Source organism: Dreissena polymorpha, chromosome 9 (genome assembly GCF_020536995.1).
Source record: "Dreissena polymorpha isolate Duluth1 chromosome 9, UMN_Dpol_1.0, whole genome shotgun sequence".
Lineage (NCBI taxonomy): Eukaryota > Metazoa > Mollusca > Bivalvia > Myida > Dreissenidae > Dreissena > Dreissena polymorpha.
This window is the reverse complement of record NC_068363.1, coordinates 21096774-21121545: the sequence shown is the minus strand read 5'-3', so window position 1 is coordinate 21121545 and position 24772 is coordinate 21096774. Positions and strand designations below refer to the sequence as shown.

Below are 24772 nucleotides of genomic sequence, written 5' to 3'. Positions count from 1 at the left end.
GATGATGATGATTGATGATGTGATGATTTCCAGGTAATATTTTCAATTATTTATTTTGCGAAATTCGATCATATTCCATAATTTACTGCTCAGTTTACGATATTTGTTCGCCACGTTTGATCATGTGCCGCTTAATTATCCATAAATTAATAAAACTTATCTTACAAAAATAATGTTGAATAGAGATGGGGAAGATTTCTGAATGTCAATGGCATATTCTTGTTAAAGGAACATCTTTTCTGTTGTCGAGTGGATAAATGGTTCATCATTTTCTATTGGGAAGAAAAACAATCCTGGAAGAATGATAGAATTTTTGTCCCTAAAATAGAAAATTCGGTCGGAAAACAGCATAAAGTGCGTAACAGTAACATTTCAACAACATAAAACTACTTAGAAATATTGTAAAAAATTGTTTGATATTCCGCAGCTGTACAGCGATCATTGTGCTTCAAATACTGAAATTTTGAAAGTATTCAATGACATATATGGAGATAGAGCATGTTTTAATAGGTGGTATTCATGAAGTTGCAGACGCTTTTTCCCTATAAAGGACTCTTCGGATAATATAGACTTTAACCCATTTATTGCCTAGTTGAACTATCCCATCCATCTAAATTGGATCAATTTATTTCCAAAATTAGGGATGTCTAGTATATTTATTTCTATATTTAGAATATTTCTTACAGAAATTCTTTAAGCAAACAGCGTAGACCCTGATGACGCCGCATCATGCCAAGGCCTTTTTTCTAGACGCTAGGCATAAATGGGTTAACCAAATTTGGCACTCTGATCACGAGTTTTACCTTCTACCTGAAATGCATTTATGTGATATTATGGCTATCTTCTAACAAACATTTTGAAGTACGAATCAATGTGCATAGTCAAGCGCGACACATTGGGAATCTGTGCATAACGTAATTAAAAAAAACACACGTGAAATATAACCAATGTCGCATTTTTATTAATTTATACTATTGATATTATAATTGCAATTTTTCAATAAATTTAAAATGCTTATCTCTAAAGAAATATATTTCAAGTGACGACCGTAAACAAGTGTCTACATAATGTACTTGTTTTTAGGAGTAACTTGAGATTCAGAGAGCTGAAAATACAACGGATCACGTGGATCAAAACGATCGTGTTGAAATTTACTATAGCAAGGCTCTAAGTAATAACTGGAGCGAAGGGTTCTTTAAGAGGCAAATACACATTTGTTATTCATAAAATTCTATGTCGTTGGTGCTCATTAGAATCGAATCATCAAGACGATACTAATGCGTAGCCACACAATTAAAAAGAGAATGGAACACTTGCTTTATATTGATCTCTGTTATAGGGGAGCACTTACTTTTACGCTATTATAACGTAAGATCGAAGTGCGATTCCTGACCCTAAATCACTCTATTCTTAGAGCTAGAGGGAATTTCGGACCTGCATCGCTGCTGATATTTATCTCTAAGTGGCAGTTTAAGCAGAGCGATGTTTCATACATACTAGCTAATACATAAGTAAATGTCCTTAGTACCTTCATTAGGACATACTTAATATTAACCCATTTATGCCTAGCGTCTAGAAAAAAGGCCTTGGCAAACAGCGCAGACCCAGATGAATGCTGATTATCGATGGAATGTTAACGTTTTTTTTTCCGCAAATATCCGTCTTCGCAATACGAAGTGCTATACCAAGGTGCAGGATCACGTGACTTTTCGGGGTTCCCCATTTTAATTAACTTCACTATATTTATACACGACGGTTAGTGATGCTTTATTTCAAATAACTTTTTAAAACAGTTTTTTCTTAAGAATTTCAACTATTGCATACAAGACGGGCAATGTGAAATACATAAGAATTACTTTATTTAATAAGCCCGTGTTCTTGTTCAAAATTAGATTTTTTGAAATGTTGATGCTTCACAGAACGTGAAATTTTGTCAACGATTTCAGAAGTATTCAAGGATTTATTTTTATACCTTAAGACATAGGCACAAACTGCAAGAAAAACTGTGTTAATGCACTAAGATTTTTGCAAATGTACTTCAATAAATTGAGATATTTGCAAAGATAAAGTTTCTTAACGGTGTAATGACACTCTGTCCAGCCCGTGTGAAAACCCTTGAAAACCCCGTTGATTCTGCACCCTGATACCATTAATCGACCACACAATGTTCCGTGTCTGAAAACCAAATGATCAGAACGTACATGCCAAAAAAGATTGAAGAACTCTTCTTTCACACGTCGTGGCTCTTGATGTTCCCTGTTATAGAAGTGCCATCCGTATCAAAAACATCCGCATACCCGGCGTGAAGTAATTGAGTTGAAAGTAATTGGGTTGTTGAGTTACCGAAAGCCCTGTTATAGAGCATAAACTCATTTCAGAAAAAGACCTCACAGGAATTTCTGTAAGAAATATTCTAAATATAGAAATAAATATATTAGACATCCCTTATTTTGGAAATAAATTGATTCAATTTAGAAGGATGGGCGAGTCCACAAGGCTTAAATAGGTAATAAATGTCATATAAGGAATGTTGCATATGATTTATATATTACTTTCATAGGTAAAAACAATGGGAAATTTTGGTAACCGCTCGCATTTTGTTACCGATATACCAATTAAAATCATGATGTTGGTTTGTATTGGTCACACACAAGTGAAACAGGGGGTATCAGTACCAGCGCGAGCGTTTAATAATGGCAGCTTCAATATGTAGCATTATCGAAATGCCCATTATAGGACGTTCATTTATTTCATCAATTCACCAAAATGCCTTGTTGTTTGGCACTTTCAATGTCCTATTAGCAATAGTTGATACTAGTAATTAATTCGATATTTTGGAAATAATGTCCGATGTATCGTCGTTTATCAGTCAATAAACAACGACATGGAATTATGAGGCATAGCAATGCAACAACGTGGTCAAATGATACATGATACATGATAACGTATTAAACTGATTAACAATAATGTTAAAGGGACACAAACAACTGAAAGTATTTTCCTTCAAGAAAATAACAGCGACAACATAATGATACACGTTTAGTTGCCTATATAGGTTAAGTAAGAAGACATCGGGTCTCGTTCTGGGAACACTGGGCTAATTCATGTGCGTAAAATGTCATCCTAGATCTGCCTTTTAATTCCGCACAGGCTAATCAGGGACAACTCTCTCCACCTAAACTGGACTTGTTTTTGAAGAGACCGCCATTTAACGGGAAATTTAATAAAGGACTACACAGGCTAATCTGGGATGACGTTTTTGCACATGCATTACGACCAGTTGTCACGAAACGAGGCTCTATCGTTGAGCACCAATGTCTCCAGCCTTTCTCAAACACACTCAGATATTTTTCGAAAGACACGGGTACCAAGGCATCGAAACTCCGCAAAATAAACAACACACCATTTTCACAATGGCCGACAAATATGTTTCGATCAAACGCAATTTGTGGCTTTTCATGTTTTAGTTTCGATAATCACAGGAACTGTTAAATCGTCCACTTTGCCTTTTATTGCAGAATTTGTTGGAACGTCTGAATTGAAACCATGATTCGTATGACCACCGTTCACATCGATTGAAACCGCTTGCGAGTTTGTTTGTTCTGTACTATGAGTTTTTGGTATATTCGTAACACCTTTTGCTGATTTAGAGTTTGTATTGCTTGGTACTGCTAGTTTATCACCACCGTCATCCTCAAAATGCACCGATTTCACATTCAATTTAGGTTTACTTTTTGCGTCAACTGACGTCATAGTTACGTTCGGCATTACACGCGACCTGCTAGAAACTGGCCTACCTCGTTGCACGGGAATGTCTTTAGTTTCACTTGTCTTCTTTGCTGTCGCATCTGGGAGCTTAGTAGCACTTACTGAATGCGTAAAAATCGGTAATCTAGCCGTGCTAGAAATCGCACCATCTTTCTCATCGTCATCATTACCGTTTGCCTTTCCAGCGTCCTTACCAACGCTTCCGTTTTCCAACTTAGCCAAAGATTGGCACATTTTCGATGGGAATTTGAGTGGCCACACGATGATCTTCATCATCGCCTTCATCATCATCATCATCTTGTTTTTTCTTTTTCCTCGCGAACGTTAACCAGCTCGCAACACCCCGAATAGTGTTAGCACGCTTTTCCCGTCGCATCTCCCGTTTCTTATAATGCAACACCGCCAAGCGCGATTTTATGATGTCCCTCGTGTGCTCGCTTATCACGCTCTCGTCGTCTTCCGGGAGGTAATTCTTCTTGCGACAGTACTGACAGATCTTGGCCAGCCCCAGAGAGAAGGCGATGATGCCCAGGATGATGAAGACCATCACTAAGGTCTTGACTCCCGAATTGTTCGTGTCACTGAATACTCCTCCACTGCTTGTGTCTTCTGAAATCAATAAAATAAATAAATAAAAATTATTCTGGTCACGGCACCAATATCGGCGATCGTATTGTTAATGCAAATGCAATGCCTCATTCTTGGAAAACTGGGCTTAATGCGTGTGAGTCAAGTGTCGTCCAAGATTAGCTTGTGCAGTCCAAACCGGTTAATTAGGGACGACACTTTCCGCTTTTATGGTATTTTACGTTTGAAAGAAGTCTCTTTTAAAAGAATATCCTATTTAGGCGGAAAGGGTCGTCTCTGATAAGCATCAATCGCACATTCTCGGCCCTTTCCGTCAAACATCGGATAAGTACGATTATGATAATCTGCGAGGGGTACCGAATGGATGAGCATGTGCGGATTGCATTGGATAATCTGAAGCAACACTTTTCGCACATGCATTAAGCCCTGTTTTCCCAGACCATATTTTAACCCTTTGCATGCTGGGAAATTTGTCGTCTGCTAAAATATCGTCTGCTGAATTCTAAAATTAGCATTTTCTTCATTTTTATCAAAGAATACTATCAGAATAGCAAACAGTTTGGATCCTGATGAGACGCCACGTTCTGTGGCGTCTCATCTGGATCCAACTGTTTGCAAAGTCCTTCAAAATTTGGTTCCCGCGCTGAAAGGGTTAATGAACAAATTCATGCTAGTTGCAATTTTGTATTTTTTTAAACTTTGCTAAGAGAATTACTTTGTCAGGTTTGTAAAAATCATGTGTAACAAATTTTAAACTGAACAAAAGACATTATCAATCAATAAATAACGCATATTATCGACCTATAATCATAATAAACATAGGCTGCAATTTAGAAGGTTATATGTAGAACAGTGTATTAAAGAAGTTTACAAGAGTCAGGGGGGGGGGGGGGATAACTTGATGATTTTAACTGATGACGCCGCACATTCCAAACACAATTAATTGTAAAAACGTCTTGCATTCAAAATATGGAAATACGTCAACGTTTTCCGCAACGGATCAATATGAAGTACTGGTATTAACGATGCTTTTCCTAGCGATGTTTACGAATATGATGACGACGGCGAAGATTCGCGTGAAAAGGCGGAGGGAAACAAGAAAAACTCGATAATTCAGCAGACGTTGTTGCTCTCGTGCACACACGAGCCTTAGAAAATTTTCTCTTATATTTTGGAGGTCAGATGTAAGGATCTTGTCCATGTATAAAAGTATGAGTTCCATATTTGAACGCAATGATTTTTTGACATACTGTTAAAAAAGGTGAAATTCTAAATAACAGAAAGAACAAACACACATGAAACACAAAGTCTGTGAAAACGAGATTTAATGCCTGTGCGTAAAGTGTCGTTCTAGATTAGCCTGTGCGTAAAGTGTCGTTCTAGATTAGCCTGTGCGTAAAGTGTCGTTCTAGATTAGCCTGTGCGTAAAGTGTCGTTCCAGATTAGCCTGTGCAAGAAGCAAAGGCTTATTCGAGAATGCAATTTCCGCTTTTATGTATTTTTTGTTTGGTAGAAGTCTCTCCTTAGCAAAAACAAAACAGAAAATGTCGTCCCTGATAAGCCTGTAAGGGCTGCACAGACTATTATGGGACGACACTTTAGTCACTTGTATTGAGCCCTGTTTTCCCAAAGCAAGACTCCATTTGAGTCTTGTTCCGAGAAAAATAGGCATACTGCATGTGCGTAAAGTGTCGTCCAAGATTAGCCTGTGTAATCCGTACAGGCTTATCAGGGACGACATTTTCCGCTTTTATGACATTTTTCTTTTAAATGAAGTCTCTTAGCAAAAATCCAATTGATTCGGAAAGTGTCGTCCCTGATTAGCCTGTGCGGACTGCACATGCATTATGCCCAGTTTTATCAGAACGAGACTCAATTTATACTGCATGACCAACACCGACTAAATCAGACTCAAGGGAAACAAAGGATTGATCAATTATTCACGTGTCAGCAGCCAACAAGTACGAATTGTTACTGATATGAACTGAGATATCGCTTTGATCTCGAACTGAATATCGTAAATTAAAGGCATCGTGAGTTAAATATTTTAACTTTAACCTAAAAAGCTGCCAAAATAATTCTTGATTTATGTCGAATAAATATCTGAACGAAAACATACATTCACAAAAATATACGTACATTCTCTCAAAAAGAAATTAATATCTCTATTATAACTTTATATATCTGCTAATACGCTATCATCTACTTTCTTGTATAAGCAACAACTTAAGAATTGTAGATAATTGAGTGACTTAAATTTTCTTCGCGTTCCTTTGTCATAAACCCTCCCTATAAAAGGTAAGGGAGATATATTGGACTCACCATGGACGACGTTCATTCCGTCTGTCGGTCTGTCTGTCTATCTGTCCGTCCGTCCGTCTGCCGTTTGTCTGTCTGTCTGTTAACACACATTTGTTTGGAGGTTTAACAACTTTCCAATGAATAACATACACACTTTCTTCGATTGTTCATTATGATATGAAGTTATGCATGTGCGTTTTAAATCGTCCTTTCCTAAAAATGACAAAAGTAATGCTCCATTTTCACAGCAGAATTGTTTAACAGTTTTATAATTACCAAAGACTGTGTAAGCAAAATATACATCTCTGAATCTGAAACTACAAAGTCGAAATGTGTCATTATGTTATGTAACATTTTATATTTTCCCTCTTTTTAATTTCATTTAATCATGACCTTGGGGTTACAGTTTTCCACACCCGGGTGTCAACTTATTTTTATATATACATATTGTGCAAGTAACATTGTGTAATGGTTATCTAAACCTTTTGTTAAAATAATGCCACTGTGGTCAAAACAGACCACGCCCCAGGGTCCAATCTTTCCAATTGTTCATGGTTACAACTTTCTACACGAAAAACATTTGGCGTCAAAGGGGGGGGGGGGGGGAGGCACCGGTTAATCGTCACAATAATGACCTCCGCGTGGCTAAATGTTGTATTGGATTATTTACGCTCACATAGGTGTTAAGTATACATGTCTGAACTAAACATTTTGACAGCGATTGCCTAAAAGGAGTGTTCAAAAGTTCATACTTATGCCATACTATAAAATATTTTTGATTGACAAAAATGTTCGATCGACGCTATTGTCGCATAAGATTGCTTGTAATAATAATAATAAAAGGTTTGATCGCCTTTCAAGAACTAAAAGTAATTTGGAAAAGTTTAAGCCTTTATAAAGGTCAATTATACCCATGTTTGTATTACAATACCCAATCTTGTTTAAACTAACTTAAGATAAAATTCAGTCATTTAGTTTTTGTAATATAATTTCAGACATAAATTTGCACTTGGTTTGGTTTAAACTTTTTGAACAAAAGGCGTTGATTGATAGTGCGGTTGTTCTTGGTAGTATTGTTTGGATGATGATGATTGTGGTGGTGGTAATGACGATGATGATGATGATGATGATGATGATGATCTTCTCAAAAGACACCGAGTGCTGGTTCTAACCAGGAAATGGACTCGAAAGTCGCCTACCGTCGAGAAAAAGCCAGAATTGGTATCTTCGACGTATCTTTCCGGATCCGGATTTTGACCCAACAAATGTCCAACTCACAATGCATTTTGCAAGTTTGACACAACATATTGGTAACTTCACTAAACCTTAACCCATTTATGCCTAGCGTCTAGAAAAAAGGTATTGGCAAACAGCGCAGACCCAGATGAGACGCCGCATGATGCGGCGTCTCATCAGGGTCTGCTCTGTTTGCTTGAAGGAATTTCTGTAAAAAAGCATTCTATATACAGAAATAAATATACTTGAGATCCCTAATTTTGGAAATATATTGATCCAATTTAGAAGGATGGGAGAGTCCACTAGGCATAAATGGGTTGACTCAACAGAATAAAAACTCAACGTAGAGTAAATATGACTGAACATAGAGTCGCGTTCTGAGAAAACTGGACGTCATGCATGTGCGTAAAGTGTCATCCCAGATTAGCATGTGCAGGCCGCACAGGCTTATCAGGGACGACACTTTCCGCCTAAACTTGATTTTCAGTAAGGAGGGACTTCCTTGAAACTAAAAATACCATAAAAAGCGGAAAGTGCCTTCCCTGATTAGCCTGTGCGGACTGTGCACAGGCTAATCTGGGACGACACTTTACGCACAAACATTAAGCCCAGTTTTCTCAGAACGCGGCTCCTAGTGTCTATTGACTCATAAAATGCCGAATTGACTCAATTTAATGCCAAAAAACCAAAGATGTCAGTTCCTTTTAAAAAAAGGCAGTTTAGCGTTCTATACGTATGAGTATAACTATATCAATCAACTGACCTTGTGAAAAACAGACGTTACAACAAGATAAGTTATATAACACTATTGTATTTGTCCACTGAACTTATCGACATGACACGGTCTCAGTAGGATCAAAGCAAACTTCGATAAAGCCATTTACACGGGCCGATTAACAAGGCATCGGTTTAATACCTGCTCTGTCTTTGACGAAACTCGTTCAGGTCGACCGTAATATATTGATTAAATTTTTATACCTGTTTGAAAAATCTTTGCATACTATGTTTGCCTTAACTATGTATAGTATTTGTATTGTTTCTATTCTATGTATACTACGGAAAATAAGCTTTTATTTAAATCTCACTCTGGAAAAACCGGGCTTCATGCATTTGCAAAAGCGTCGTCCCAGATTAGCATTTGCAGCTACCACTGGCTTATCATGGGCGACATTTTTCGCCTATCCTGGATTTAAACTGCCATAAAAGCGGACAGTGTCGTTTCTGATTAGCCCGTGGCCTTGAAAGTATAAATCATTTGATTGCAAATTCATCTTTTATGTTGACTGACGCTATTCAAAATGCGAATATTTTCCATGGGAAGCAAACACATCCCATACGTTCCTATACGGTCGTAATTTGATAACAACTTTGAAACGTTCAGATGAAATTACTGGTATTTATGAAACAAACAACAACAGCAAATATCAATTATGCAAATAATGCATGTGCGCAAAGTGTCCTCCCAGATTAGCCTGTGCAGTCCGCACAAGCTAATCAGTGACGACACTTTCCGCTTTTATGAGCCTAGTTTTCCCAACACGAGACTCATGTAATTGAATTTCTTACATATTATGTGCATATACTTCTCAACTGAATAACTTTTATATAAACGCAAAAGAAGAAACTCACAAATTGATGACGATAATCCACATGAGCTCTTTATTGACTTGAAACATCATTTGTTTTTCCACAAATGATGAACGTTTGCAGGCTGAAAGAAACATGTGACTGGGCGTGCCTGTTTATTGTTTGGAACCCGGCAGTGATGAGGGGCTGTGTAAACAATATAGAGACGCGACCGAGACGCATCCACCGGGCATCCGCATGGGGTTCCTTGTATGGGAAACGAATGAGAAACGGGATTGCCCATTGCACATGCGCGTATGCCTGGTTTCCCTTGTGGTTTTCCTTGTGGTGGTAATTTATAATTGTTTATGCTAATTAAGGGTGAACATACACTAACATATTTCTCTCACTTGAGGGCTGTGTATAATAAATATGAAGTTAAGGCCGAACGCGATTGTTTGGCCACTTTGTCAATATCCTCAAACCTATTTGTTATGCTGTATTATGGAAAAAACAAAATAACTAATTGATTTCTGAAATTCTTCGTCGATAACTTGAAAAATACGTGTAGTACTAACAAGGCGTTTACAATCGGCAGAGTACTGTTAACGCTAAAGTGTCCCGGGTTCGATGACAAGCATTTCATAGAGGACATGTGTTGGTTTCGGTGGCATATCGATTGTCATTCACGAATGATCATATAACATATATGTTTTCTATGATCACGAGTGAATTAAAATCGATATAAGTCCGAATTCAACACATTGTCTTCTAATTAAATCAAACGTTGTTTTTTTCAAAGTGCACTTAGAAAAAGTTGCGTATGTGAACGTTGTGAGCATACGCGTATGCCTGGTTGGAAATGCTAATTTACACAATTTGCGAAGGATTCCGGAGATAGTCGCTGCATCAAGATCGACTCATTTTTGGTGAAAAAACACGAAGATATTTTCTTCATGTGGTGAGTGTCGAAAGTAGTGCCTATATGCAAAACGTTTTCTTTCTCTTCTGGATGAAAAGCCATTTCTCGATCGCGCCCATTCCTTTAGTGGTTATCAACTGTTTCCTCAGTGTGTCTGCAACATGCGCGCGCGCACGTGTGTGTGTGTGTGTGTGTGTGTGTGTGTGTGTGTGTGTGTGTGTGTGTGTGTGTGTGTGTGTGTGTGTGTGTGTGTGTGTGTGTGTGTGTGTGTGTGTGTGTGTGTGTGTGTGTGTGTGTGTGTGTGTGTGTGTGTGTGTGTGTGTGTGTGTGTGTTTTCTCATTTACCTTTACCCCTCTGGGTTATGTACTAAACATTTTGTCCTGGGTATCAATCAGTGTATAATCAACGATTTTAATAGCAATCAATGTCGGTTGCTCTTTTAACGTGATATTATGGGCATCTAACAGTGTATAGGTGTCTATCGCAACCGTTGTTTATTTTTGGTGTTTTCACTTCATACACATGTATATTTGTTAATGCAGCATCAACATACTAAAACAACATCCCGGAAAAAGAAAACTAATGCATTTGAATATCATCCGTACTTTGTGAATCTCAATTAAGTTTTAGTGCAGATTCGTTCATACGACACAAAGACACTCTTTTGTTTTACGGTATACACGCTTCTCACCAAGGCGATCCGGCTTCAATCCCAGACTCAGTTGTTGGCATGATGCGAGTGATTTAGTTTCCTAACTATATTGTAAACGTTTGTTTTATAATGCAGAATTGTTGGATAGAATTAAGAACATGATATTGAAGCGATAGATGCGGAATGTTATGTCCGTAACATTTAAAACATAAATAAATAATTTTTTTTTTTAAAAAAACGTTGAAATAAAATAAACAGATGTTTATCTCTATATGCCTATGACCACGCTGATCACGAATTCGTTGGAATTTTTAAGATATCTACAGCCGTTCAAAAGTTATCAATTTTTAAAAAATAAATAAAAAAATACATATGTATCATATAATGAAAAAAAAAAATTTTTTTTTGTTTTCAATAAAACATAAACAGTTTATAGTGTTGTTTAAAAGTTTGAAAAAAAATTGAAAAAAAACATAAAAATAAAAAAGTTATAATCAAAAAATGTTTTGCATTAAGCACCCTTTTCTCACGCAGTCCTATTTACCTTCACAAATGAAATACGCTCGCTCGCTAGCTCGTTCGCTCCATCGAAATCAAACAATAAGATAGTGATATCTCTATGAATTTGTGTCGCTGAATCTGAATCCGGTGTTAATTTTTCGATGTCTCAACTCGTTAAAGAATTATTGAGTTTAAATTGTGCATTTCGATAAGAATGCAGCACCCTTTTAATAGAAGCGCAAAACCCGGTACACCTTACATTCCAGTGAAATAAAACAATAAGATAGTCCAATCTATGTGATTTTGTCTTCCTGAATCCGATTCCGGTGCTACTTTTCCGATATATGGACCCCTTAAAGAATTATTGATGTTTGAGTGATTGGTGGTTAAGTCTAACCATTATATTTAAGCATTTGTTGTATTTTGAACTACGGAAAATAAAACATTTCATTATACCTAATCGCTGCATTCAAGATTTGAGAGTTGTTTATCCCACTAACACGGACGATCATGTTAAAAAATGAATGGATGAATAGATAAACAAGACAGTGTGAAAATAAACAATTGTTAAAGTGATAGTATGGGCATTTTTTCACTGTTGAATTGAGCTGAAAAGAATTAACAGGTCAAAAGAATTAGTTTAAATGTGGTAACTGACCCATTATCTGCAACTCATCTTGCTACCAGTTGTCTACAAAAAATATGTATTATTTTCTATATTTTACATGACTCACCCAGTCCTCTAAGCCGAAACGATCCGTAAAACAAAATTGTGTCTTTGTGTCGTATGAACGAATCTGCATGAAAACTGCATTTAGACTCACATCGTTCATCGAATCATTTCTGTCGTCAGTTGTCAAAACGAAAGTACGGTTGACATTCAAATGGATTATTTTGCTCTTTCCAGCATATTGTTTTAGTAGGTTGATGCTGCATTAACAAATATAAGTGTATATGAAGTGACCACACCAGAAATAAACACAACGGTTGCGATAGACGCCTTCATACTGTTAGATGCCCATAATATCACTTTAAGCTTCCAACACAAATCACAGCGAGAACCCAGGGACGCATTTCCAGTAGTTTCGATACGTTCATTATTATGCCTTCATGGTGAAGAATACATTTTAAATAGATGCATATCAATCACTCATTTAGTCAGTCACTCACTCCTTCACTCAGTCAGTCACTCAATCACAAAGTCACTCACTCAGTCAATCAGTCATTTAGTTTCGCGGATCAAGATTTTGGTTTTAATTATCGGATGCAGTTAGCACTTAAATAATAGTGTAAGTTTGTTCGCACTTTTGTGTTTGAAGTCTTTTCGCTTAACTCAAGGCAATATTGATTCAACGAGCGAGTGTCTGTAATATTAATACACTGATGTGTGTATTAATTTTAATATTTTCAGACAAAAAACCCTGGGTAGAACCAGTAGGATGATCGTATGGTTTCTACAAATAAAGTAAAGATGAAAGATTAACGCTAATTAAATAAGCCTAGCTTTGTGGAAAGGGGGGTTTAATGCATGTGCGAAGTGTCGTCCCAGATAAGCTCAACTTTGCTGACAGGATCTACAGGCACAGTCCACCCCGTCCCATGATGCAACCAAACTCCGGAACTGATTGTAGTTGCCCTCATCTCTAAAATGTCCGCTAAATGTCACTCGGCATGGGCGTTAATGCTGGAGCCTATGATCGCAGGGATAGATACGCATTGATTTCCATCCAAATCAGAAGTATACCTGTGCCTAAATGTCGTTATAACCTGTTAACCCATTGTCATGATCTTTGCCTTTAAAAAATCCCGATATTCTGTGGCAGACACTATCCAGGAATGATTTTTAGTTTCACACGTACAATAGCCAATAAGAAATATGCGCTTATATAAGTACCCCGGTAAGATCATTCTGTTGTTATTTTTATTATTTTATTTTTTTGTCAAACGTTGCTCCTTCTGTAAAACATATTCACACAAAATATGTATAAACGCGAAAACTTTGCTAAAATTTATAACGAAAAATGAATAATTGCCATAAGTTAAAAAGAAAAACATAAAAACGGCATATAAACATACGCTTAAGGATCTCTTGTTTTAAGAATATGGTATAAATAAATATAATTTAGAATTTCCACGAATATCTTTATATCACATGGCAACATCTGAGTAACTTAATTTCTGTTAAGCTGTGCAGACATCCAGTGAACCGTATGCGGACTGCCATCTCTAATGTTGGTTAAACACTGCATGTACATGTTTTGAGAAGACACCACAGGTTCGATGGCGTACTATTTGTTTCATATTTGTTATTGTTTCATGCTTGTGCGCAAGTATGTATACGATGTAATACTTTCCCACTTACCGCCAGCTTAAACGTTCAAGTGACAAAATCATAAACACAATGCCGGAGATACTTAGAAGATGAAAATCACAATTGAAGTCGTTTCGATAAAACGGACTCTGAAATATATCGATCGATCTATACAGGAAATTTAACTCGTGATCCTCAACCCTTGTGATGGAAACTTAACAATTTACATCCGCATCCTGTTCGACAATCCTGTTGCGACGTCAACTTGCAAAAAAGTTCGGGCGTTACACACGCTCTGTGCAGCTTTGTGCGAAATAAAACCCAAGAGGAGCATATTGATAGAAACGTTAAAAATGGAATTCATATTTGGTCTCCTGCTTTTATTTGGAGGAGTTTTCAGCAAAACGCTTGTCGCCGAGAACGGGACCGTTGAATTTCAATCGGATGACTTCGCTCCTTTCAACTGGTCAAGGTCGACGATTGAGATGCCGGACGCTGACCCCGCTAACCCAACTGACCTATATGACGTCACGGATGACATCACGTCGTTTAAGCCACAGTCAAGTAGGTGGTTTTGTTTTTGTATCGTGAAGGGATAAACATTTTTTAAACGATTTACCGGCAAATGGAATGAATTCCATGTGTTCGATATAATGTTTTCCACGTGATTCATAATATATAATAAGAAAATTAATTAACAAATGTTTTCTATATTTAAATTAAATGATATGCAAATCAATCGATAAGCAATTGTTTTACAATATCAAACCATTTTTTTCTTGAATATTATTCAGAACAATGTTTGTTCTCGTTTCACAGCCGACATTTGCACGAATAAAAGTTTTCAAAAGTCTGAACACTTTCTTAGAAGTTCATACATTAATCGGAACTGTTGTCCATTGTCCTCTTTCGGTGTCATTACAGATTTCCGACATTGTCCCGATTCCCCCGAATTATTTCACAAACTCTTCACAGCGGTAACATCATTAGCGACTGAACGACACTCCCACAAATACCTCATAGTTTGCATAGTATTATGCTAAAATAGTATTTCTATCATTCTAAAACAATAATGATATAATTAGAGGTGCTAACCCATTTATGCATACAGTCAAGAAAAAAAGCATTTGCAAACGGCGCAGACCCAGATGAGACGCCGCATGATGCTGAGAGGAATTTTTGAAAGGAATTTCTGTAAGAAATATTCTAAATATAGAAATAAATATACTAGAAATCACTAATTTTGGAAATAAATTGATCCAATTTAGAAGGATGGGAGAGTCCACTAGGCATAAATGGGTTAAGAATTGTCTTTATTTTCAGCCTCAAGTCTGCGAATTGGTTGGATAATACGGGCCGACGAAACAATAACACCTTGCTTTTAGACAAATGAGTCGCGTTCTAAGAAAACTGGGCATAATGCATGTGCGTATGTGTCGTCCCAGATTAGCATGTGCAGTCCGCACAGGCTAATCAAGAACGACACTTTCAGTCTAAATTGGATTTTTGCTAAGAAGAGACTATATTTAAACGAAAAATGTCATAAAAGCGGAAAGTGTCGCCCCTGGTTAGGCTGTGCGGAATGCATAGGCTTATCTGGGACGACACTTTACGCACATGCATTATGCCCAGTTTTCTCAGAACACGACTCAAATGTAAAGCGAGAAAACTTATTTTTCTTGGGGAATCTCGTTCTATGGTCATACAACGTTTCTCGCCATATTTTCATTGCAGATTACATGGCAGAGCTGTGTGGATTGAAGCGAATCCTTCACGACCGAAATGCTATCCTGATGTCCCTGTCTCGCAATGGCCTCGCCCCTCGCGAAACCACATGTGTGTCGGGAGTGGAGTCCGCTGCATACTCGGTAAGTTCCGTTTAATAAACGGTAGGTTCCGTGTTCTACTCAGTAAGTTCATTTGCATACGCAATGGGTTCCGTTGCATACTCGGTAGGTTCCGTTTAATACTCGGTAGGTTCCGTTGCGCAATCAGTAAGTTTCTTTGAATACTCGGTGAGTTCCGTTGCATACTCGGTAGGTTCGATTGCATCCTCGGTAGGTTCCGTTGCATACTCGGTAGTTTTTTGTTGCATATTCGGTAGGTGTGTCAGCACAATAGCCGGATGCAGTGGGTATCTAACCCCGGACCTCAAAGTTCCAAGGCAGAAATTCATAAAGCATGCATGTTCCTCAAGCTAGTTCAGACAGACCCCCTCCCATGTTCGGAAAGTGTAGTCCCAAATTTACCGCTATCAGGGTCGATACTTTCAGAATGAAAGATATTTTTAAGGAAGTTAATTTTAAAACAAAATCCAGTTTAGGCGGAACATGTCGTCCCTGATAAGCCCGTTAGAAGTTTTTTCATCAATAGTTTGTTCTGCGTCACAATGACGTCATCCCATATAAAGTCGCAAGATTCGTGGTGTGAGTGGAGTCCCTTGCAGATCTGTTAACCCCATGTGCCATAGAGGAATTTTGTGTGACATCACATCCGTTAGTTTTCCGTTCTAAAATAGCTAGTCTATTTCATGGGCGACCATTGCTATTAAGTTCCTTACGCTTCTTAAGACATCCTAGTGTTTCTGTCTCGCATAGGCACCGCCCTATCACATCGCCCGATACATGACTTATCCTCGTGTTTCTGTCTGGCAATGGCATCGCCCAATCATATCTTCCGATACATTTTCGTGTTTCTGTCTCGCAAAGGCATCGCCTACTCGCGTCTTCCGATGCTTGCTGGGAGCAGAGTCCGCTGGTTACTATGTCGGTGTCCAACCAAAGGGTCAAAGCTTTGTAGTGTCGTACGGTTCTTCAGACATTCCTATGTTACCGCATCTTAGCGTTCACAGATGCATATCTGTCACTGACCTTACCGACATGTATATATGAGTCGAGTTGTGAGAAAACTGGGCATAATGCATGTGCGTAAAGTGTCGTCCTAGATTAGCCTGTGCTGTCCGCACAGGCTAATCAGGGACGACACTTTCCGCCTAAATTGGAATTTTGCTATGAAGAGTCTTCATTTAAACAAAAAATGTCATAAAAGCTTAAAGTGTCGTCCCTGATTAGCCTGTGCGGATTGCACAGGCTTATCTGGGACGACACTTCACGAACATGCATTATGCCCAGTTTTCTCAGAACACGACTCAAATTTTCAATAGTTCTCAACGGAGACACACTGAACTGGAAAACAAGCTAATTTCATTGAAACATATTTAATATAGCTAGACTGTATGAAAAGAAATCGGTTTAAAGAGGCACTATGTTGAGACAATTTTCAGAGAAAATCTTGAAAATGCTCCCCCTATGGGGATCGAACCCGAGCCCTCTCTGTACGAAGGCGGACACCATTTCCATGACATTACTCAGATCATTCATTATTAATTGTTATACTTCAATTTGAAGTGGTTGCTTTCAGTATGTTTCTTTTGCAACAATATACACCTCGCTCTGTTGTTGTTGTTGTTTTTTTATATCGTGTGCACCGGGATTGTCTCCCATATGGCCATCGCCCCCAGAAAGATGTGTTAGTTGGTTACGGGGGATAGTGCAAGATACAGAAGCCACTCCGTTCCAGAGGTGACCCTGGGTCTTTTAGTGCCCGGTGTATAGCACCTAGTAAACTGCACCTCAGTTTAACGTCTCATGCGAAAGACGAGTTAGTAGGTTAGGTGCAGCGGAGGATCGAACCAGCGATCTCTGGATTGTGAAGCCAGTGTGTTACCACTAGACCACGGATCCGCCACCACTTCGCTCTGTGTGGAAAATTTGGTCTTAATGAAGGTCCGTTATGTGTCATCCCATATTATAATGTGTAGAAGGCACTTGCCAATCAGGAACGACACTGTCCGCTTTAATGGAATTTTCGTATAAAGGAGGTCTACTCTAAGCAGAAATCAAGTCCATGCGGTATGTGTCGTCCCTGATAAGCCTGTGTGGATAGCAGAGGCTCATCTGGAACGACACATATGCATTAACACCGGTTTTCTAACTCCAATTTGGATCAGCAGACGCCTATCGTACGGACGAGTCCGGAGATAGCCGATGTATCACGATTCACGGCTCATATTATTTTGATTACACTTGTAGAACTACATGCTGGTGATAACCTTCAACGCGGTCTCGATGACCTTGCCGACTTCCGGTGTCTGCAACCACGCCAGGCTGGACCTGTTCACTGGAAAGGCTTTAACACCAGCAAATCGCTTAAACGGTATTGTTCCACGGCTGTTGTTATTTTTTTCCTACTGAGATATAAACTGTTTATAAGCCTCGTTCTGAGGAAACTAAGTGCCTGTGCGTTAAGTTCTTATATGAGCTGTAAACATTAGCTGTTGTTTCCCCTAACATCTTAAAAATATAGGGTAGTTAGGTCGTCCTTTTTTTTCTTATTCTTGTCGGTTTGTACACAAGTTATTTCCATCTCTTATAAGGATACCTAAGACAAATCTTCCAAATCGGTTTAAACAAATCAATTTTTTATGTGCGAAATTTCATTTTTTATGATGTAATTTTCAAACACATTATCTCGATTTCATTACGGAATATTAAAAAAATCGGTATAAATTTTGATCGGCCGAGTTACTGGAAACAAACAACTTTTACTTCTATGCCTGATTCGTAATACGGTAACCGCGAAATTTTACATCGCAAAGTCAGTATTTCGCTATACAAACTACACAGATGTTGTGAATCTATTTAATTAACATGTAAATAAACATATTCAAAGGTTCAATCACAGATAGAAAAGAAAAAAGTAGTCGAAAACGGGCATATTGGGTTTAGAAAACAATAAACATTTAAAGAGCAATAACGGTAATTCATGAACCGATTATGAAACGGAACCTACCGAGCATGCAACGGAACATACCGCGTATACAACGGAACATACCGAGAATGAAACGGAACCTACCGAGTATTAACCTAACAAATTTTATTACCGCTCTGGGAAAACGGCACTTAACTCATGTACGTAATGTATTCACACAAGCTAATAAGTGACGACACTTTTCACTTGTATCGTGTGTATTTTTAAAGGAAGTCTCTTGTTATTTATGTGGAAAGTCTCGCCCCTGTCTGTGCGCACTACACTGGCTAATCTCTGACACTAAACGCACATGCATTAAACCCCATTTTCCCAGAGCGAGGCTCATTTGCACGTAAAGGTACTTTTTATTGACTCGATCCTTGCTATCAATACCAACAGGAGAGGGAGGTTTATGTGGCAGCCGAATCACGGGCTACTTCGTGACGTCATCCAACTTCCTGACGCTTGAATTCAAGCAGATACTCATGGCGCCTTCATCGCGCCAAAGTTTTACGGCAATCATTACCCCGTTCATCGTGGTGAGTTGATTTGTTTAACCTTTACCACCCAGATGCTCACTTTAACCAGTTTGTAGTTCCTAAGAAAATCAAATTAAATTTAAGACCTTTCTTACAAGATTTAAAATAAAAAGGCTTCATTTCCAACCTAAAGGTACAGATGAGCAGCAAACAGCAGAAAACCTGAATAGACTGAACATTAAACGTATTATTAAAATAATATTTTCTTATTATTATTTAAAATAGAATATTAAACGTACGAGTTGCTCGCAGGTTTTTCTGGTTTTATGCTGTTGGATATAACAATTTCTACGTTTGTTCTGACCAGGAAAGGGTTAGTGTGGTTTTAGAAATAAATAGAAGATATGCATTGGTTTCGGTAGATATCTATTTTTATCGCAGGCACGAGTGAAAATTTGTTTTTTCTATGATAACGAGGGTATAAAAATCGATAATCTACTGAAATCTAACAAATACCATTTTTATGTAATTCTTTCTCTACAGTTCATTTACATTTTTAAAGATTTAATCTGGCGAATTTAGCTGGGATAATAACTTCATGACGCCAAAAAACGACGCCATTTCACAGTAAAACAATGAAAAATAGCGATAATTTCATGTTATTTTTACTGTTTGAACAAATGCATTATCGATTTTGAAATAATGATATTTCCATTACAACAACAGAATAGCAATACATAAATAATCTTTTTAAATTTGATTGTTTAAAACCTACTGCAATAGTCTGTTTTCTTTAAATCTTCCTTAAAAGCTTCAATTCATGTAAGTCCCTCATATTGCATCCTCCTTTCGCTGCCAATATTATTGTGTACAAATTCGTTCATCCAGTGTTTTTTTTGTGTTGTCACAAACTGCAGGCCGATGTGCAAGAGCTTTAATTTGTGTTGTCACAAACGCATTCCTATGTGATCAGTTCTTTAAGTTTTGTTGTCACAAACTGCAGGCCGATGCGCACATGACGAGTTCAGATGCGCCAACGGATTTTGCGTGCAGAATAACATGCTCTGCGACGGCTACAACAACTGCGGTGATAACAGCGATGAGAAATCATGTGCGAAATTAGCCCTGTCCATCGCCGCCATTATCGGCATCGCCGTCGGGGGCGTTGTATTGGTTGCGCTGATTATCACGTGCATCTGCTGCAGATGCTGCTGCTCCCTATACGAGAGGCTATAATAAGCTACAAATGATGCTATTATTAGAGACACAAGATACAAATGATGCTATTATTAGAGACACAAGATACAAATGATGCTATTATTAGAGACACAAGCTACAAATGATGCTATTATTAGAGACACAAGCTACAAATGATGCTATTATTAGACACACAAGCTACAGATTATGATATTTTTAGACACATAAGCTACAGATGATGCTATTGTTAGAAACAAAAAGCTATAGATGATACTATCTTTGGAAACACAGGTTACCGATGATACTATCTTTAGAAACACAAACTACAGATGATGCTATCTTTAGAAACACAAGCGACAAATGATTCTATTTTTAGAAACAGAAATGCAGGCTACCGATCAGGCTATTTTTAGAAACACAAGCTACATATGATGCTATTTTAAGTAACATAAGCAACATATATTGCTATTGTTAGCAACGTAGCCTACAGATTATGCTTTTTTAATAAACGAGATTCCAGATTTTTTTCCTGAAAATTATGCAAAACAAATAGACGCAAGTGTTCAAAATGTGAACAATGAATTAAAACCATTTTTCATTATGTACAAGTCATATTAAATTGTAATATAATATTATATTAAACCCTACCGCCACAAAGCGTTCTATGAATTATACGAATGTCCTTCGTCCGTCCATCCGTCGGTCAGTCTGTCCGCAACACTTTGGTGTCCGCTCCATATCTTGTATACCCTTTGGGGATGAATGTTATCTCAAACGTTAAGGGTTTGAGTCAATCACTCCAACTTAAGGTCACGGTCGACCATATAGCCAAAGCTTTCAAACACAGATTATTGCAAAATATAATGCAAACATGTATGCAATTTATATTAATAGGGCAATACGACCTATGAATGACAAAAATTTGTTCTCATACAAACTCAATTGTAATTTTAGCAAAGTTATTACATTATTACAATTGCTTGACAACCTGAATTGTAATAATCTGTGTTTGAAAATGCGATCAGATGCAATTTTAAACCAAGCAATAAGTTTATTACACTTTCGGTTGTTATTACAATTCCGGTTGTCAAGCAATTGTAATAATTTAATAAAGTATTTTACAATTCAGGTCGTTATTACACTTCAGGTTGAAACTGTACAAGCCAATGAGGGTTTATATGTGCATTAGACCCTACGCTACTGTGGGTTTATACATGACGTACATGCATTAGACCCGGTTTTCGCAGAGCGAGGCTCATTTACAAACATTAACAATATCCTTGATCGCATATGATATTATTATACGTGAACACGTGGCTTCTTCCACATCAGCCGTACAGTTCCGGCATGTTTAATGTGTGCGTACTTCCGAAGTGAAGTTTTGGTTTCCCGTAACGTCATTTCATTTCCTCGTTTTAAAGGGGCCTTTTCACAGATTTTGGCATGAATTGAAGTTTGTCATTAAATGCTTTATATTGATACATTTAAACATTGGACCAAACTATCTTCAGTAAGAAAACAAAAAAACAATTTAAAAAAGAAGGAAAAAGTAACCAACAACAGGATTCAAACCACTGACCCCTGGAGTCCTGATGTAAAAGTCTTCCGCTTAGACCACTCGACCATCCGTGCTCATGCTATAAGGGTATGTTTTTTTACTTCAATTAACCAATCCCCATAGTTTCGCAAAATATAACGACAGCAACAAAACTTTCCAAAATGTATCAATCGTTTCGCGTTGCAACGCTTTATAATTTTCAGGTTTAAAAATCGTCAAAAGTTTTAGAGCATGGTAAATAAATGTTCAGCATTACTGTTTCCTCACAAATATTATAACTAAAACGAAAATTTTCGAATCTGAAACAACTTTTTTTAATGGTGTCAATTGACCAAAACGTGACAAGACTCCTTTAAACGCATTTGTTATTGTTCACAGTGACTGTGGTTTTAACAATACCATCAACAACAACAATCATTACGACGACGTGGACGATGACGATAATAATCAAATAATACTTATAATAATAAAAGCGATAATAATAATAATAGCAAGAATAATAAAAGCAATAATAATAATGACATTAATAATAATACTAATAATAATGATGCTGCTGCTGCTGATGATGATGCTGTTGCTGCTGCTGATGATGATAATGGTGATGACGACGACGACAACGAAGACGACGGTGATGATGATGATGATGATGATGATACTGATGATAATGATGATGATGATGATGATGATGATGATGATGATGATGAGGAGGAGGAGGAGGGGGAGGAGGAGGAGGAGGAGGATGATGATACGATGATGATGACGACGATAATGAAGATGATGATAATGATGATGATGATGATGATGATGATGATGATGATGATGACGATGATGATGACGACGATAATGAAGATGATGATAATGATGATGATGATGATGATGATGATGATGATAATGATGATGATGATGATGATGATGATGATGATGATGATGATGATGATGATGATGATGATGATGATGATGATGATGACGATTGATGATAATGATGATGAAGATGATGATGATGATGATGATGTGATGATGATGATGATGATGGGTTGATGATGATGATGATGATGATGATGATGATGATGATGATGATGATGATGATGATGATGATGATGATGATGATGATGATGATGATGATGATGTAGAAGTAAATAGAAGGTTAGTGTTGATTATAGATCAGGTTTATCATGCGAGGCTTAGAAAACAAAAAGCACGAGCCTTGGAGAGTGCTTTTTCGTTTTCGTGCCGAGCATGACAAACCTGATCTATAATCAACACTAATCTATTATTCTATTTATCCTACTTTTTATTTTGTAACCTTTTTGTTTAAACAACATTAGTTAGACTGGATAATTTCGCTGGATTTATGACGCCATTTCGTCGAAATATTGACGTCATTTCCTGCCGTTGATTATAGATGATATTTAATCGACGGGGCTTTAATCAACCGAATTCGCTGTAAATGTGGGATAACGATAATAATCACAATCATAATCATCATCATAAGTAATAATAATAAAAATAATGAAATAACTCTACGCACAGCTAATTGATACGTTATTAAGATTCAGTCCCTCTAAGTCGACGATGTACAGATCTAACTATTTCCGCATTCCAGGTAATATTTTCAATTATTTCTTTTGCGAAATTCGATCATATTCACATAAGTTACTGATCAGTTTACGATATTTGTTCGCCACGTTTGATCATGTGCGCTTAATTTTCCATAAATTAATAAAACTTATCTTAACAAAAATTATGTTGAATAGAGATGGGGAAGATTTATGAATTTCATTGCATATTCTTGTTAAAGGAACATCTTCACTGTTGTCGAGTGGATAATTGGGTCATCATTTTCTATTGGGAAGAAAAACAATCGTGGAAGAATGCTAGATTTTTGTCCCTAAAATAGAAAATTCGGTCGGAAAACAGCATAAAGTGCGGAAACAGTAAACATTTCAACAACATAAATCTACTTAGAAATATTGCAAGAAATTGTTTGATGTTCCAGCTTGTACAGCGATCACTTTGCTTCAAATACTGAAATTTTGATAGTATTCAATAACATATACACGGAGATAGAGCATGTTTTAATAGATGGTATTCATGAAGTTGCAAACACTTTTATTCCCGATAAAGGACTCTTCGGATAATTTAGACTTTAACCCATTTATGCCTAGTGGACTATCCCATCCTTCTAAATTGGATCAATTTGTTTCCAAAATTAGGGATGTCTAGTATATTTATTTCTATATTTAGAATATTTCTTACAGAAATTCTTTAAGCAAACAGCGTAGACCCTGATGAGACGCCGCATCATGCCAGGCCTTTTTTCTAGACGCTAGGCATAAATGGGTTAACCGAATTTGGCACTCTGATCATAGAGTTTTACCTTCTACCTGAAATGCATTTATGTGTATTATGGCTATTCTTACCAAACATTTTGAAGTACGAATCAATCTGCATAATCAAGCGCGAGACATTGGGAATCTGTGCATAACGTAATTACAAAAAACACACATGAAATATAACCAATGTCGCATTTTTATGAATTTATACTATTGATATTATAATTGCAATTTTTCAATAAAATTAAAATGCTTATCTCTAAAGAAATATATTTCAAGTGACGACCGTAAATAAGTGTCTACATAATGGACTTGTTTTTAGGAGTAACTTGAGATTCAGAGAGCTGAAAATACAACGGATCACGTGGATCAAAACGATCGTGTTGAAATTTACCATAGCAAGGCTCTAAGTAAATAACGGGAGCGAAGGGTTCTTTAAGAGGCAAATACACATTTGTTATTCATACAATTCTATGTCGTTGGTGCTCATTAGAATCGCATCATCAAGACGATACTAATGCGTAGCCACACAATTAAAAACAGAATGGAA

The 24772-nt window shown here is 37.3% G+C and overlaps 2 protein-coding genes across 4 annotated transcripts in view; one reads left to right on the top strand and one right to left on the bottom strand.

Annotated features, from left to right (window-relative positions):
- Window positions 1-24772, bottom strand: part of LOC127846695 (NLR family CARD domain-containing protein 4-like) — a 755110-nt gene that overhangs the window by 374250 nt on the left and 356088 nt on the right. The gene's annotated exons all lie outside the window — the stretch shown is intronic.
- On the top strand, window positions 14065-20370 carry LOC127845900 (uncharacterized). Its single transcript, XM_052377077.1, has 5 exons — window positions 14065-14410; window positions 15581-15714; window positions 17938-18061; window positions 19055-19194; window positions 20188-20370. The coding sequence occupies exons 1-5, from the start codon at window positions 14200-14202 to the stop codon at window positions 20368-20370; spliced, it is 792 nt and encodes a 263-aa protein (XP_052233037.1). The 5' UTR covers window positions 14065-14199.

Excerpts from the sequence above, each read along its gene's own strand:
- LOC127845900 (XM_052377077.1), top strand. The coding sequence starts at position 14,200 with ATGGAATTCATATTTGGTCTCCTGCTTTTATTTGGAGGAGTTTTCAGC. Across the intron at positions 14,411-15,580 it reads GTCGTTTAAGCCACAGTCAA|ATTACATGGCAGAGCTGTGT; the intron begins GTAGGTGGTTTT and ends TTTTCATTGCAG. Across the intron at positions 15,715-17,937 it reads TGGAGTCCGCTGCATACTCG|AACTACATGCTGGTGATAAC; the intron begins GTAAGTTCCGTT and ends TTACACTTGTAG.